This window comes from Mesocricetus auratus, unplaced genomic scaffold (genome assembly GCF_017639785.1).
Source record: "Mesocricetus auratus isolate SY011 unplaced genomic scaffold, BCM_Maur_2.0 Super-Scaffold_100042, whole genome shotgun sequence".
Classification (NCBI taxonomy): Eukaryota; Metazoa; Chordata; class Mammalia; order Rodentia; family Cricetidae; genus Mesocricetus; species Mesocricetus auratus.
Genome location: NW_024429219.1, coordinates 3,762,229 through 3,779,645, shown reverse-complemented (window position 1 = coordinate 3,779,645; position 17,417 = coordinate 3,762,229). Strand labels below are relative to the sequence as shown.

General features: G+C 57.5%; 1 protein-coding gene across 1 annotated transcript in view; it reads left to right on the top strand.

Annotated features, from left to right (window-relative positions):
• Nphp4 (nephrocystin 4) overlaps nt 1-17,417 on the top strand; it is an 82,075-nt gene that overhangs the window by 49,808 nt on the left and 14,850 nt on the right. Inside the window, 7 exon segments of the mRNA XM_005079263.4 lie at nt 3,659-3,720; nt 5,119-5,235; nt 5,843-5,991; nt 6,111-6,302; nt 7,214-7,401; nt 13,462-13,622; nt 15,823-16,003. Of these exon segments, the coding sequence (XP_005079320.1) occupies nt 3,659-3,720; nt 5,119-5,235; nt 5,843-5,991; nt 6,111-6,302; nt 7,214-7,401; nt 13,462-13,622; nt 15,823-16,003 (1,050 nt within the window).

Sequence of the window (17,417 nt, the reverse complement as noted above, 5' to 3'; positions counted from 1 at the left end):
CCCCATTCTTGTCCGTCCTTTGGTGGGGCACTGGCAGGGCTGCAACGGTCACTCTCTTAAGGAGACCCGCCAGCTGTGACAGTGGACCTGGATGGAGAGTGATGTCCTCTGCTGCGTTTGTTGTACCATTACGCAGAGTGACAGTGTCCAGTGTTCAGGATCCAGCTGCAATATGCTGAGGTCAGGCTAGGCCTGGAGGGAAGCAGCTCAGCGTGTTCCCGGGGAAGTCTCGCCCTCGCCCTGCGGCCACACCAGCATGCCTCGGAGGGAGAGCATCCGCTCACCCTAGTGTGCACGGAAGTCAGAGGCCACGCAGGCCTTGGGCCTTTGAGTGACCCAAAGGGACCTGTGACAACTCAGATTGGGGTCAGAGCACAGGCTCCTGCCTGGCCCTCAGGAGCCCCTGTTTAGTCAGGTGGGGGCCACCTGGAGCTCTGGAGGCCACACGCCAGAACTGGGGTGGGCAGTGGATGTTTTCCTGACAGCAGTTCTTGGCACTTGGAGACTGTTGGGAATAAGTGTGTGTCAGGAGCAGGTAGACGGAGCTCAGGCGTGACACAGAGCCTGCTGTGGCCGGGAGCTGTTTTCCTTGTCTGTGGCGATTGGCCAGTGGCCTCTGCTGGCACCTTGGGACCCCACTGCCTTAGTCTCTTTCCTCCGTACGCTTAGGCTGTGGCCACTGAACTGTGCTGGCCACACAGCTCCCCAGGCTCCCTGACCCCAGAGAGACCGTAGTCCCCGGCTCTGTTCTCCCCTACATGGCCAGGCCACTACTTAAACCCAGGTCCAGGAGCGGCCAAACGCCAGCTGTCTCAAGCTCTGCAGTCCAGCCTTGGAGGCCACACTCCGGGGGTGAAGCAGCGGCTGCCCGCGGGAGCTCTCCCCGCAGCCCTGTGCTTAAAGGCTGTCATCAGTGCAGCCGGAAGGGCCTTCCAGCTGTGGCGGGGTCACCGTGGCAGACCTGAGGAGCAGCACCTAGCTATAATGCAGCCCGCGGTAAGCGCGGGAAGTCACACCCGCAGAAGGGTGCGGTGGAGGGGTAACTGCCTTGCAGCTCGCCCTGTCGAGGGAGCCACCGAGCTTGCAACAGGCCAGCCAGCCACTCCTCTCCTGCCTCTCCTCCCCTGGGGCGGGGGATGGGATCAGCAGATGGGCTAGGATTGTGTCCTGTGCCTGGTCGCCAGCTCTTCCCGCTATAACCCCACCTAGCCCCTCTCTCACGTCCAGCACACCAGCTACCCATCATCCTCTTTGCCCCAGGGGCCCCATGCGGTACGCGAGCTTGCTTTTATCGGCCCCGGGGCACGTGGCGTGCCCTTGGACACTGTGCAGGCAGACACGAGCACACAGACGTGTCGTCCTAGGGCCCGGTGCATGCCCAGGGGCTCCTGCCCAGTTGTGTGCAGAAGTAGGTCTTCCCGCCAGACATACCCTTCCCGTGGGGCCGTGGTGTACCCCAGGTAGGGGTGAGGTGCCGAGAGGGGGCGATTGGAGAGTGAGCATCTCTGGGTCTGGGTGTATTCCTTCCCAGTCTGTGTTTCTCTTGGGAGTGTGGGTTGGGCCCTCACAGCCTGGGTTCACAGCAGGTGTCGTGAGATCCCTGCCAGAGCCTTTTAAAAAGGCTGTTTTAGCTCTATCAGAAGGTAAAATTGCATGGTAAGTCACAGTATAAAGAGTTACCTGAAGAAACAGACCATACAATACCCAGATTCGAGCCTGTGGGGGAGAAGCGGTAATGGGCCCCAGCGATGTCGCCTCCAGCCAGCGAGCTTTCCCTCGCCCGGAGGATGCACACGGGCCCATGCCTAAGTGCCAGCTCTCTCTTAGCTAAGGATAATAGCACCATCTCCTGCAATTTTTCCTCTTTATAAAATCAGCCTGCGGAGTTTTCTAAGTCCCCATTTAGGGTGGAACCAAGTAGAGCTTTCCCGTTTCATCTTTAGGCCGTTTGAGGAGGAGAGAGCTGCAGAAGATGGTCTGGGGACCTGGGCCGGGCACCCTGCGGTGGCCAGCTGGGTGGCAGCACCCACATTTGCCTCCAGAGAGCTGAGATCGCCCTGGGGAAGCAGCCAGCTGGGCTTGTCTTCTGTCTCCCGAAAGGAAAGCAAATGTTTTCTCAGCTCACAGGCTCCTCGGGCAGGAGCATCTGGGGTCTCCATGAACCCTCTTGGTTGACACGTTAGGAGAGAGCGGGTAGGTAGGTGAACACTTCCCAGGTGGCAGCTGGGCCATGAGCTGTACCGGCCCAGTCTGGGCGGTTGGGTCTCCTGAGGCAGAAACCCCTTTTTGTTTGGTCCCTACTTCCATTCCTGGAACTCCCCGCCATCTTGTCCCCAACAATGAGATGTCACAAGGCCTCCACCGATCCTCACGAGGCCTGGGACAAGCCGTAGCATCTCCTCAGGGACCCTCTGGAAAGCAGCCAGAAGAGGCTAGGCGGGGTGGGGCTTAAGCAGCACGCCGTTTCTTCTTCAGTAGCAAGAGAGCCGGCCTTATTTTGTGTTGTTGTTACCCAGAGTGCAGCAGGAGGCTGTTGGGCACTCTCCATGCAGGGGCGCAGAGGCAGAGACAATGGGCTGCTTTTGCCTGTGCTGCCTGCCGTGGGGCCCCCCGGGGACCTTGAGAAGTATAAGAGATTCATTCATGGCAGCTGTGGGTCCCACGTAAGGAAGAGAGAGTCACGGGAGTGTCTGGCATCTCTTGTCAGCCCCGTGAGGGTTGCACAAGGCCCTGGGGACTAGAGAGCAGGATATTTCCAGAAGTCAGAGTCCCATAGGGGATAAGGTCCCATGGAAGTGGGCAGTGCCCCGTCACTGCGGGCTGCCGTGGTCCAGGCGTGGGCGTGAAGCTGGAGATGGGACCGCAGGAAAAACGCGAGGTTCCTGCAGCGGTACCCCTCTTCTCTGGGGACAGCCACCGGGACGGGCCCTCTTATTGACAGGAAGTTGTGACCATGGAGGTGCGGGCGAATGGTGGCACGTGTGATGTGACTATTGGATGGGACACAGCTGTGATGATCTATAGGGACCAACCCCAGCCTCACTTCTGATCGGACCGCTCTGCCGCTCTAGGGCAGTGGCCCCAAGCAGAGGAGGTTGTCACTCTGCGGAGCGACACTGCACTGGCCTCTGAAGGGTCACAGCTGTCCTCAGCCCCTTGTTCTGGGGAGCCTAACGGAGGGCTGGCCTTGACTTCTGGGTGGACTTCCCAAAGGCACACCCGCATCGTGAACAGGGAGAGCCCGGGGGGATAGGCTATGCTCGGGAGGTGGTGTTGGGATCGCCAGGCAGCCCACAGCCTCTGCGCCACCGAGGCAGTCACACCTCAGAGCTGGCGTGGTGGCGGGCGTGGGTGTCAGGAAGCCTCCAGTGGCGGGCGTGGGTGTCCGAGAGCTCGAGTGTCCGGGAACCATGGCCCTGTGTCACTAAGCCCACACTAGCGGGTCTGCTTGCCACAGAGGGAAGGAAGCAGGCAGGGTGGGCGTGGGGAGGCAGCCTTGCCTCCAGTCTCCAGGCTCTACAGGAGCCTGTGCCGGCCGCCGTTCATGCCAACAGCCAGTTGCAGATGAGGTAGAGAGGCGTAATGGGTTCAACTGGACTGGAGTTCTGGGCTCTGGGCCCTAAAGATGCTTATGGCCCCTTGTGTGCCCCCCCTCCAGGCACACCAGCGCCAGCAGCCCAGGACCTTGCTGCAATCCAGGACTCTCCTGTGGGACCAGGGGTAAGTCTAGGCTCAAGGGGGCCTCTCAGGTATTGTAGAATAAGGGGGTCAAGGACTTCATTTGGATGCCGGGGCTGGGATATCTTTGGACCCCCTGCCCTGTCCTGCAGTCTGCCTCAACCAGCTGACTTCCGGGTCCGGCTGCCATCACGGTGGCTTCCTGCCCAGTTAGTGACCCTGGGCCTCGCCATCCACACTTGAAATGCCACGTTCTCCCAGTGGTGAGGCTCACTGAGTCGGTGCCATTGACATCCTGAGACACTGGAGCCTGGCCTCCACCCCTCCCAGAGCGGCACCGACACGGAGCAGCAGCCGGCCGATTGGCCAAGCCCTCGGCGTTGGCAGGTTTTGGACCACAGCTGACAGGCGGGACGTCTGGACAGCCAGCATTCACCTCCATAGCCCGGAGCGCTCTATGTGTAAAAAGGATGGTTTTTCCTGACTGGGCTGTTGGCAGCTGGATGGGCCGGGGGGCTCTTGTCCCCCAGCCCTGGGTGGCCCTGGATGACTTTCGGCATCATCCCGAAAATCGAACTTTATAGGGCAGCCAGATCCAGGGTGCAGTCTGTAGGCCGCTTCCTGCCTCCTGCTGGCTTGGCAGTCCAAAGCGGGGTGGGGGGGGGGGGGCGGTAAATGGACCCTAAAGACCCTTCCCATGCCCCAGGGACACTGCCCACCGCTCCCGCCCTCATCCTGCTGAGCCCCTCTCTGGGCCATCGTCCCTCAGAAGTGTGCACTGGGAATAGAGTCTGGTCATGACTAGAGCACATGCTCTCGTGCAGCCCAGAGACCCGCCCCTCCCACCTTTTGGTGTCAGCATTCATTTCCCACTCTCGAACAGAAACTTTTGTAGATGGCTCAGTACTCTGAACTTCCATGTAGCTCGCTCTCACAGCAGCCGAGCTGTCGAGGCCATTATTACCCCAACAGAGGTGAGGAGACTGGGGTGGATCATGCTCTGAGGACGTGGGGGTACAGATTCTGTCCCCACGCTTCCTGTTGGCCCCCTAGCGCGGCCCCTGCCTTTCTGGACGGAGCCTTGGAGGCGTCCAGTGCAAGGACGAGAGCAGATCCAGGGCTGTGCGAGCATTGGCCCTGCAGCAGCCCCCGCCTCCTCTTTGCCCCGCGTCCCGTCATGACTGCTCTGATTCAGACTGTGGCTCACAAGAGACCACAGCGCCAGGCCTCCTCGTCATCACGAGTTAAGGGAGTTTGGAGGGCTCTGGATGTCAGAGCAGCCGCTGGCCTGAAGAGTGCCGGCATCACTCCTGGTGGTCGCCCCCTCTCCCACAGGGTCCGCACAGGCATGCCTGCACTCCTCCGCGTGCACATGCCGGGGGGCTCCGTGCGCTGACTGGCGTGCTCGCAGCGTCTCACCCAAGGACTCTTGTCTTGCAGCTGTCGCTTTCCCAGTTGGCGGCCTCCCCGCAGTCCCCGGCTCCACGCAGCTCTTCCAAGCCCCCTCTTGGGTCCCTGGACAGCCCTCAGGCCCCACAGGGTCCCCAGCTCCAGGCAGTAAGTCTACCCACCCCACCCTGCTTCCCTCTCCCACCTCATCGCCTCCTCGTGGGAAGGAGGTCCGATGTTTGGTTGGCTGGGTGACAGGGCCTTGGGGTGTTTGCTCTTTGTGATGTGGGCTGTGGGGTGGGAGGGGACCGGAAGCGTAGGTGGTGCCTGACGCCTCTCACTTAGACACTTGCCACCATTCTGAGACCAAGCGGGAGTGTGATGTTTGGTGTTGAGACATCAGGTGTCTCTTTGGTACTGGCCTGCTCATAACATTTGTGATTTCTTCCTCGTTGCTTTGCAGCTCACCTTTGTAAGAGGTTGCGTATGAAACGCAGAGTGGCTGGTTAGCCCTGACTTACAGATGGACACACAATTTTTAAACATTTACTATTTGTTTTTAGTTTGACCCAAGGGTTGCATGGGATAGATGCTAGAGTCAGTCACTGGGTATCTGAAATTAAAAGCCTCCTGCATTGATAGTTGTTGCTGAGCCGATGACTCCGTCCCGCCCCCAGAAGTCATTTGGGCAGTAAACCCTTGCACCTGAGCACCTCTGGGGTCCGTCATCGGCAGGTTCTTGCTGCTCACCTGATGCCCCGGTTTTGTTCAGCAGGAATCCGTGTTAGAGGGCAGGGTCTCCCACCTGGAAGCTGACCTGAGCCAGACGTCCTCGGTTCTGGGAGCACCTGCTGTCGATCATCTACAAGAACTTCCTTTCACCCCTCTGCATGCCCCCATTGTTGTGGGACCCCAGGCCAGGAGGTGAGGCTTGAAGTGGGGAGGCCTTGGACCTTTGGTCTTGATGAGCGAGCTCTCAGCCCTCGTAGAGAGGTGTGCACTGCACCTCCTGGGATCCGGGCTGAGGGGTTTTTCTGTTTCAGCTCCAGGAGTCAGCTCTCGAGAGCTGCAATGGTTCTCCTTCAGTCATCCGGCTTCCCCGAGATTCTTGATGCTAGCCAGCAGCCGGTGGAAGCCGTCAATCCCGAAGACCCTGTGAGATTCAACCCTCAGAAGGAGGAGTCGGACGGTCTGCAAGGGAATGAGATAGTGTTGCAGTTTCTTGCCTTCAGCAGGTAGTCTCCGGGTGCCCATCCACCGTGCTCCCTGGCTTCCTCAGGCTGAAGGTCTGATTCCCAGCATGCTCTGTGTTCAGATTTTGCCAACTGGCTCAGGGCTATTTGTTTTCTGAGTTAGTTGATACCTGTAGCGATTGTGTTTATGGGGTGGTTGGTAATCTGATATGGGCATATGGTGTATGACGATTTTAGTTAGGTTTCTATTGCCGTGAAGAGACACCATGGCCACGGCAACACATAAAGGAAAACATTTAGCTGGGTGGCTTACAGTTTAGAGGTTCAGTCCATGTCATCATGACGGGAAGCATGGCAGTCTGCAGGCAGACGTGATGCTGGAGAGGTAGCTGAGAGTTTTTGCACCTTGACCTTGCAGGCAACAGGAAGTAATCTGAGATATTGGGCGTGGCTTGAGCATATATGAGATCTCAAAGCCCACCCCACAGTGAAACACTTCCTCCAACAAGGCCACACCTCCTAACAGTGCCACTCCCTGTGAGCTTATGGGGGCCGCTTCATTAAGACCACCACGACCGAGTCAGTAATCAGTCACCTTCATCTTAAACACTGGCGTTTTTCTCACGCTGACCCCAGACCGGCCACCTGTCCTTGCATTATTCCGGCGGGGACCCTCCTTTGTAAATGTCAGATGCTCCGCTTTGTGCCATCTTCTGGGATAATTAAAACCCACCCATGCGTGCCCGGTTCTCAGACGCCAGTCTTGCTGAGAGCAGTCCCTCCAGCCAGGAGGTCATGGCACCTGGAATAGCCACCGTCCCCGTCCCCTGAGAGGACAAGGCTGTTCCTGGTGGGTGACCGAGGAATCTCGGGGACTGCAGTGCCTGTCCTGTCCCCGTGCACCCTGGGGGCCTCTCCGTGGATGTCTGATTGGTTCCTGTTGTTGTGTTCAGAGCGGCCCAGGACTGCCCGGGAGCACCATGGCCACAGACCGTGTATTTCACCTTCCAGTTTTACCGTTTTCCACCTGAGACCACGCCACGCCTGCAGCTGGTCAAACTGGATGGGACAGGCAAGAGCAGCTCCGGCTCCCTGTCCCATGTCCTCGTCCCCATTAATAAAGACGGCTCCTTTGATGCTGGTGAGTGGCAGGCACAAGAATAGAATGCCTGTGCTAGACTTTGTACGGGGGCTGCTATGTTATAATTCCTTTTCTTTTTATGTCTGTCTGTCTGTCTGTCTCTCTGTGCGTGTCTATGTCTATGTATGTCTGTGAATTTATCTGTGTATGTGTATTCATGTTTGTGTGTGTGTGTGTGTGAGAGAGAGAGAGAGAGAGAGAGAGAGAGAGAGAGAGAGAGAGCACCCCTTGGAGGACAGAAGAGATCTGCAGTAGTTGTGAGCTGTCCAATGTGGGGGCTGGGAAACAACCTTTTTGCAAAAACAGTAAGTGGTCTTCACTGCTGAGTGTTTCTGGAATGTTCTGAGTGTTTCTGGAATGTTCTTGTCCCGCCAGGTCCTTCCCCTGCTTCAGCCCCAAATAAGCACACAAAGACCTTTATTAGCTTTAAAACTGTTGGCTGATGGCTAGGGCTTCTTGTTGGCTAGCTCTGTCTTAATTATTAACCATTTTCTATTAATCTAAGTATTTCCATGTGGTCTTATCTTACCGGAAAAGGGTCCAGACCTGTTCCTCCTTCCTTTGCTACATGGCGTCTCCTTGAGGTCTCTCTCTCTCTGCCAACCTTTCTCAGGATTCTCCTCATCTCCTAGCCCCGCCTATCTTCCTGCCCCTGTTGGCCAAACAGTGTTTTATTCATCAACCAGTAAGGGCAACGCACACACAGAAGGACATCCCCCATCAGCAGAGCCACCCCTTCAGTCCCATAAATGCCATGCTTATGAGAGGTGCATTGCAGTTTGTCATATGTGCAGATCTCGAGGGAACGGTGCGATGGCCGTGTGTGTGTAAGACCAAGCTCCACGGCTGGCCGGCTGTGCTGTGCCCAGGATCTGGAGTCAGCCTTATGCTGGTGTGAATCCGCCCGAGTCCGTTCCCCAGGACCCCAGGGTGGAAGGAGAGAACCAATCCCTGCAAGCTGTTCTCTGACCTCTGCATGTGCACTTTGGCCTGTGTGCATGTCACATGCGCACATGCACACACACACACACACACGCATGCACACACACACTAATAGTAATTAAACACAGAAACAGGGAGGAGTCCCCTTGCTGCGTTGGGCAGAGCCCTCCCTGGTCGGCTGTGCACTCTGTAGTGAGGCCAGTTCTTTCCTCGCCGTGAGCTTCTGTGGCAGTCTGGACTTGGGTTCTGTCTCGTGGCGGTGGCTCACAGGGTGCCCTCTGCTCCCTCCTTTCCTGGGCCCTGGGGGTGAGGTCCAGGTGTAGGCGTAGACGCAGGTCTCTGGTTTTTACAAGAGCTTTTGTGACTGTGATGTGACACCTTCCTTGCTGCACTTGGCTTCCTCTGTCCATGGCGCTGTGGCCACTGACTCCGCCCACTGCATGTGGGCAAGTGCTCCTCTGGAGAGGACACAGGAGTCACAGTCTGCTTTGGCTTTACTGCTCCTGGTTTCACTGTACACCAATCCTGTCACCCCGAGGGCGCCAGAACACCATGTCACTGTTTATCCTGCCTGTCCCAAGTGAACTCACAGCTGGTGAGACCACAGATGGTCGGAGCATTTGCTTGTGAAGCAGAGGCATCCGAGTCAGAGGCCTGCCGCTCTTTCTCCCTCCACAAACTCCGAACTGATGAGAGAAGTTTAAAACACTCGCCTGGTGATGAGTCAGTCAGCAAGGAAATCAAGCTGGAAGAGGCTGATGATTTTAAACAGAACAACAGCGCCACCCGTGAAGACTTAACACCGTGGAGGCGAGCCATGCTTCCAGGCTGATGCCCATGCAGGGAAAGAGGAGAGTGTCGTCGCCCCCCCTCTGCCCCCCAGTGACCCCAGGAAGCACGGAGACAGGAGGGTGAGCATGAACGCCTCAGAGACAGAGCGGGAGGGCTCTGCAGGGTGGTCACCTGTTTCTTTCCAAGGTCAGAATTAATGGTGTCAGACAGCACAGATTGACACATCTCTTTCCTTTATGCTCATTTAATAACAAAGCAGCTATGGGAACGTGCTGTCCGAGAGTCAGCTGTGCCTCTGCTCCCACCTCTGAAGCGCTTGGGCTTGTGGTGGTAGGGTCAGCAGCAGCCCAGCACCCTGCGGTCAAGCGCAGCCTTTCTGCTCGCCTGGGCCCTCTAGGACTCCAGCCTGCGTTGAGGAGGGCAGCTCTGTCCCTCTCCCTGCCCCCTGCTGAGGAGCAAGAGCGGAGAAGAGGCTCAAGGAAGTCATTCCACATGGAGGCTCAAGGCCGGGGGACGACGGCACCATCACCGTCAATGACGTCACAGGAGATGCTCCCTGGGCAGTGCTGGCTACCTCAGCTCCTTGTTTACAGCCGGCCTGGGGCGTGGTGTGCTTCGAGCCCTGTGGGGAGGCAGCTGGCACCAAGGTTGCCACATCCCCCAAAGCTGCCTTTTAGAAGCGATAGAGGGATAAAGACAGGAGAACATGAGGACCTTTTACAGACCAGAGCAACCAACAGCTACGAAGCCAGCGCTGCACTCGCACGTACAGATAGAACCCACAGAGCAGATGTCGTGAGGAGGCCTAGGCAATCTACGGGGCCTTGGGTGGTAGATCAGTATTTATCCCTGGTGTACAAATGGACTTTGGCTGCCTATCCCATAATGAGGGATGCTCTCTCTGCCTGGACTCTTGGGGGAGGGCCTAGGCCCTGCCCTGAATGAAATGACAGACCCTGTCGATCCACCGTGGAGGGCCTCACCCTCCCTGGGGAACGGAGTGGGGATTGGGTGGGAGGCTAGAGGGCCTGGTAGGGGGAGCAGGAGAAGAGGGGAGGGAGAAGGAGCTGGGATTGACATGTGAAGCAAGCTTGTTTCTAACTTAAATAAGAAACAAAAAGAATCCACAGAGTAGGAAAAGAATCCACAGAGTAGGAAAGACTGTCTCAACCAAGTCAGCACAGGAAAGAGTAAATCTCACACGAGACACTGATGAGCAAAAGAGAGCCAAGAAAGAGCCCATCACTCCTCACAGAGCAAACCGTCAAGGCCCTGGAACGAATAGGGGAGAAATAACTAACCAGAGATCACGGGAAGAAACAGCCCTCTTTCAATAACACTTCAGTATATTAAATCTCTGATTAAAAGGTGCAGATGACATGATCGGATTAAAAGCGGTTATCTGTTGTTGTCTCCAAACACCCCGCCTCACTGACAAAGGCACCCACAGACGGACAGTCAAAGACTGTCGTAGACATCCGTCTGTGAAGGGAATGGAAGTCCCCCGGTTGCCAGTGTGGCCGGTCTTACATGTAATGGAACAGGCGTCAAGCCACCGTTGGAAGCGACGAAGCCTCCACCCACGAGCCAAGAAGACACAACAGTTGTAAATGTATGTGCACCAAATGCTGGGGCTCTGGGTTCCACAAACACAGACGCTAACGGAGGTCAAAAGACAGATGGACCCTGAAGGTAGCCCAGGCTAGCCTTGAACGCACTATGTAGCCCAGGGTGGCCTTGAACCCCTGATCCAGCTGTTTCCACCTCCCCAGGGCTGGGATGACAGGTGTGTGCCACCAAGACAGGCTCTCTAGAAAACCTTTTTGTGTTCCCTTTGGCATAGTTACTTAGGATTAAGTTGTGAATTTGGTGTAGTACTCAGAGGTCGGAGTTGGATTGTTTCTACTTCATGGGATGCTCTTAGGGTTTCTTTGTGGCTCAATGTAGCCATGTTTTCCTGATGTGTTCTGAGTGTACTCACCTTCTGTTCCTGGGGTGCACTGCTTGGGGTTTCTCTGCGGCTGCCTGCGGGGTAGGTAGGCCCTGGGAGTACTGGATCCTCCCTGTTTTGTGGGCTGCTGGGTCTGCCCTCGGATAGGAAGAGATATGTGTCATTGTCATGCTTCCTCTGTCCGCCCCTCCTCTTCCCCTGCATGTCGGCCTTACTTGGTGTCTTGTGGCAGTTCACCCTGGACATTGGGTGTCATCTATAAACAGTCTCATTCATGGATCTGTGAATACCTGTCCAAGGCAGGAGGCGTTTATGAATCGTGAAGGGATGGGCCAGGCGGAGTCAGGAAGCCCACCAGATGCGGAAGTGTCCCACCAAGGCTTGGGCCTGTGTGTGTGGGCGGGGGGGGGCTGGGTGAAGAGGCCACAAAGATGCAGCCACTAAGGGACTAGTAATTGACAGGGCCGTGAGCCTGGGCACCACGGGACCCCTGCCTGTGGACTCCACTTCGGTGTGGCTGGTGGCATCACAGCTTCCGAGCACTCGGGGATGACACAGGGCCCTCAAAGGTTCTCCATGGCAGCAGTTGTAGGCATGGCAGCCAAAGAGCTGTTGGTCTTGGCTGGTCCAGAGTGCAGTGGGCTGTGCCCACAGTGTGGAGAGGTGGCCAGCTTGTTATGAATGGCCAGCAGGTGCCAGAATAAACAGCCCCAGGCCCTGCCGCTCCGGCTCTGCTCAGTGGCAAATCCTCCGCCTCAGCGACACGCAGGAATAGGCCCTTGTGCAGGGCCTGGCGTCTGGCATGGCATAGTCAGTGTTTGCCGAGAGTGTGATTCGGTGGTAGCACCGAAGGGACCCGGCAGCTGGCGAGCATCATGGTGACGGAGCAGGAGAGCCAGCCAGGCGGTGTTGGGAGGAGCTAGCTGGGTACAGGAGGCTCCAGCCTGGGACATGCCGGACTCAGGGTGTCCCAGGAAGACGGGTGGACATGGGGCCAGGAGAAGCTGAGGGTAGGGTGTGGTGGGCGTGGTCCTCACGTGTCTCTGGAGCAGGCATCGCATAGAGGTCTTGCTATGGGCCAGCACTGCTCTGCGGCCTTGATCTGATGCTGTGTGGTAAGCCCAGGCCTTGGTACTGACAGGACTTCTTCAGAGTCTGTGTGTCTCTCGAGAGGCACGAGGATCTGGCTAGGCTCTCATCCGGGAACAGCAGGGCCAGGCTGGGTTGGTGGTGACTTTGTGTGGTCCCCTCTGAGACGCCACAGTGGGGCTTACCTGCCTTCTGTGTGGTGGCTTTCCCTTAGCTACTCCTAGGTCTGCGTCCTAGCGCCTCCCTTGCGTTCCCGCCCCGAGAGATGACCTAAGCCGGGCCTCACCGCACGTGCCTGGGGTCCACCTCAGACCAACCATCTTCCAGTCCCTGTTTCTCAGGGCTGGAGCGTCACAGCCTGCCCCGTCTCATACTGCACGCTCCTCCCTCCCTACTAAAAGGGTTCTTGACATCAGACAGGGTGTCGGTCCGTGCAGCCCGTGCGGCTGAGGCATGAGATAGGATATCATGGAGAAGAGGGGTGACCCCCGAGGAGCCCGCACACACTCTCCCCTCCCTGGAGGTGAGGGTTCAGCTCGTTGCAGTCTCTCAGACGTCCCCGGCGCTGTCGACAGAAGGGGAAAAATAGCGCTTTGAGTGTCTCTCGGCATTGCCGCTCCATGCACTTTAACTAACGATGATGTCAGTGTCGGTTTTGTCGATTCAGAATTAGTGATCGTGTCTCTTCAGGAAGATGAAGGCGGAGGCTGCAGTCTAGCTACGATGTTAGCCAGCTCGATTGGTAGGTGCAGCCTCAGAAAGGCTCCTGGGGTTTCTTGGGACTGATGTCCTACACTCAGGTAGCCCGGCAGGGGGAGGTTCAAAATAGAATACCTGCGTGTGTGCGTGCATGTGTGCGTGCGTGTGTGTGTGTGTGTGTGTGTGTGTTTGTGTGTGGGCATGCATGCGTGTGCACACGTGCACATGTGACCCAGCCCTGGCAGTGCATGTGAACTGCTCTCTTCTTAAGTTCCGTGTATAGATGATAAACTCCCTGGTGAGCCTCATGGGGCGTCGTCCCTGCCTGTCATCAGGACGAGGTAGAATCCGTACGTCCTATTTTGGGAGCTTGTTGTGCACACTGAAAGGAGTAGAGTCTCCTGAGTGGACTCCTCGCTTTGTTAGCTCGGATATTTTATGATGTTTTTGATTAATGTGTTTATTAACTGTCGTCGTGACGGAAGCAGAAATTAGTAATCATGACCAAGAGTGGAAATCTCTCCAACACCTAAAGATGATGAATGGCTCCAATTACTCAGAGACTCACTAGGGCCTTCTCTGTCCAGGCTCTCCCGGCTTCCAGCTGAGGTACATGGTGGATCCCGGCTTCCTGAAGCCAGGCGAGCGGCGCTGGTTCATCCGCTACCTGGCTGCTCAGACGCTGCAAGTCGACGTCTGGGACGGAGACTCTTTGCTCCTCATTGGGTCTGCTGGCATCCAGATGAAGGTAGCGGCCTTCGACACTGAGACCCGCCACTCCTCCCTGGGCTTCCTCCCCGAGCCCTCTCTCTGTGTGTGGTGGAGTGGACCTCAGAGGGTCAGCTTGAGATCTCAGGGGGAGATCCCTGGGCTGGCCTCAGCCCTGTGTCATCACGGCAGGTGCTGACCCCCCCCCCCCCATCCCAGCCACACTGTCCGCCATGGATTCCAGCTGTCGCCACCCCTGTCTCTGCGTGCTTGACCCCCAAACGGCAACTCCTCCTTTCTGAGGCCGTCAGCCCCTCCCCCTTTTCCTCCTTCTCCCTCTTTTAACTTGTCCCGTCTCCGCGGGCCACCTTGTCACTCAGCATCCCTGGCCTTGGTGTCCTTTGTGAGGGTGATGGCCCTTGGGTAAGGATGGCTTGTGGATGCTGGAGGAGGGGCCTGCAGCAGAGAGGTGGCGGGAAGGGTGCCAGGGGCCTCACAAGAGCATGGCAGGGGGGCTCTGCCTGGCCTCAGCTGCAGCTACTTTACTGGGCCTGTCTCCTTGGCAATTCCTGGCGTGCGTGCACACGCGCACCCATGCCTGCAGGTACCCACAGAGGCCAGACGGGGTCAGTAAGTCCCCCGAAGCCGCAGCCACAGGCAGCTCTGCTGTGAGCTGCCTGTGGGTGCTGGGAACTGGACTCCTGGTTTCAGCAAGCGCTCAGTGGCTGAGACACCTCTCTCGTCCCTCTACTTAACGCCTGAAGTCAAAAGACAAGGGGGAATCCAAGTTGGGTTTAAGGGCTCCTCTATTGGCTGGAGACCTAATGCTTCTTTTAAGGGAGCCCGTGGCCACGCTGTGGCGTCCTCTTGTTAACCCGTTTCCAGGGGAGACAAGTCCACAGTCACACTGGTAGCCATCAGAACTGGGATTCTGGACACACCCTACCCTAACGCCTGCCCTTTGCCTCCGTGTGCCAGAATGCCACATCGGGAGTGAGGGCTTCAGACACACAGAGCGGCTGGGGCCTGCATTCGAGGCCTGCTCCTCCTGATGGGCTCTGAACAGCCACACCCTTCCCTCCAGGGCGCCATCTTTGCAATCAGCCTTCCGCTGGGATAGGCCCACGGCAGACACCCTGTTCCGTTCACACGTCCTGGCTTCCCGCAAATGCTAGATGTTTTTCTGTATTTCCGGGGGTCATTCTTCAAAGGCCTCGTCCTATTTTCCAGTACCAGTGCGAACCACAGGAGCACACACACTGGTTGAGGTTTGCAGTTCCCCTGGGCTGGCAGCCTTCAGGGTGTGGAGCAGCACAGCTTGGCCTCTTCACTCCCAGGGAAGGTGCTCTCACGGCTGTAGGAGAGGTTCAGGAGTCTCAGACGTTTGGGCCATCGCCTGGTTCCATACTCCTGTCTGGCGGGAGGAAGCTCCAGGACACATAGCTGCCGTGGGCAGAGCTGGCGTGGAGCCTGTGATCCCGTTCCCTAGTGCCCGGCCTTGCACGGGCTCAGGCAGAAGCCTGAAGACGGCAGCTGGAGTGACGTGGTCAGGAGGGCCCTGCGGATGCTGTCCTGGGGCAGGCTCTGTGCCCCTCCCTCTGCTCACCCTCCTCACTGGCACCTAGGGCTTCGTGCTGCCGCAGCCCGGGTCCAGAGGTCCCCATAGGTCATGGGACCCTGGCTGGCCCCTCCTCCAGCCAGACTGAAGCCTGTCGGCCTGTCCTTGTGGGCTCCGCTGTATGCAGCCTGGCTGGGCTCCGCTCCTGGTCCCTGTGTCACCTTCGCTGTGAAATCCGGGTTTTCTCCAGCATGGGGCCTGCCTGGCCAGTGCCTGCTTTGGTCTATTGCCTGCATTTCTTCCCTTTGGAGGCTGGCTCCTACCAGGCAGCTGGCAGGCCCTCGGGTGCACCACAGCGCCACCCAGTGTTTAGTTCAGGGGCCAGACTGGGCTTATGTTTTGTTATAGCTGATGTTTCTGACAAGTTGGCCTCCCCTAATCTCCCCTTCAGTGTGACGGTGACTGGAGCTCCCTAGCTGATCCCTCCATGGACTGCCTTCCTCCTCCTCCTCCTCCTCCTCCTCCTCCTCCTCCTCCTCCTCCTCCTCCTCCTCCTCCTCCTCCTCCTCCTCCTCCTCCTCCTCCAGGGCCTCTCTGGGTGGCTCAGGAGCATCTTCTGCAGCTCACTGGAGGGGGCGGCGGCTAGACCCCAGCTGCTCAGCACCGTGTCTTCTCTCCACAGCACCTCCTCCGCCAAGGGCGGCCAGCTGTCCAGGTCTCGCATGAGCTGGAGGTCGTGGCCACCGAGTACGAACAGGAAACGATGGTGGTGAGTGGCGACGTGGCTGGCTTCGGCAGCATCAAGCCCATCGGCGTCCACACAGTGGTGAAGGGCCATCTGCACCTGACCTTGGCCAATGTGGGTAAGATTCCCAGCAGCTTCACCTAGCTCACCTGGTTCTGTGTCGTTCCCCCAGCTTCCCCGGCTAGAACAGGAGGAGAGCACCACTGTGGACTTCCCACACTTGGCAGGAAATCAAGTTGTGGGTGGGTGCGGCCTCCCGCCTGCTCTTGGCCACCACACCTGTGTTGGTGGCGGGCAGTCACCACGTGGGTTGCCTGGGTTCTGATGCCGGCTTGGAATCACCAGTCTTCTCAGGCTGGTCCGCGGATCGTCTTGTGACACTCCAGCAGAGTGACAGGGCACTAAGGAGGGATCTGACTTAAGTGTTCCACCCTCCAACGGAGAGAAGCAAAGAGAGGAGAGAGAGTAGAGGAAGACAGAGACAGAGAGAGAAAAAGAGAGAGAGAGAGAGAGAGAGAGAGAGAGAGAGAGAGAGAGAGAGAGAGAGAGAGAGAGAGAGAGAGAGAAGAAAGCCGTCTTGAATTTCCTCAGGGACAGCAGAAGGAGGAGAGCATTTTGGTTGAGTACAGTGACATTGTTTCAAGGTGGCCCAGCAGAGGGACCGACAGAGCCTGCTCTTGTTATTGCCTGTACCTGACCAATGAGGGCAGCCGTTGGGACTGGCTCTGGGTGGCCCTGCCTGGGTTCTCAAGAGGCTTTCACCGAGAGCCGAGAGGCTGAGGGGCCGCTGGACAGAGGCATCAAGGCGTAAGGTCACACACCTGTCGTGGAGAGGTGGCTCAGAAGGGGACCCTTCAGAGCTCACTGATCCTCCCTTGAGGGTAGGTAGGGCACCCTAAAGGGGGGATGATTTTCCTGCCCAAGTTAAAAGTGCAGGACTGTTTGTGGGAGGCCTTTGCGAGGCTGGGCCCGTCTTATTAGGGATTCTTCCATTCCTCAAAAACCAGCCAGCCCGGTTTTAAGTCCAGGAGCCCCTCAGGCCTCATCCAGCCTATGCTGAAGCACGGGTTTGCCGAGCGGCGGTGGCAGAGGAGAGAATGCACAGCTCATTAAGTCTGGTTGGAGGTTTCTGCCTGCTTGTTTACAAATGTAAATCCAAGGCAGCTTGGAAAATAGACAGTACGGAAACAGCAAAAACTCAATTAGGTTCTGGAGAAGTGAGCGAGGCCCTTGTGAGAAGCAGGGTTTTACTCAGGAGCCCGAGCGACTTCGGGGAGCCGCTGGACGTGACCCCCGCTCCGGCCCAAGCGGCTCCTTTTATATTCAGGTCCCCAGCCAGCCCACAGATGCACAGTGACTCTAGGTTTGAAAATCTTATCTCAGAAGAAAGATGGGCTCCGTTATATGTTATCTTAAACTGCCGTTTTCATGCTTTGCCTGTGAGGGGGAGATAAGCCTGTGGGGGGAGCGCCCGAGATAGCCAGCCCAAGGGACACTGGTGCGTCCTGCCCGTGAAGGACGAGTGTGCCGCA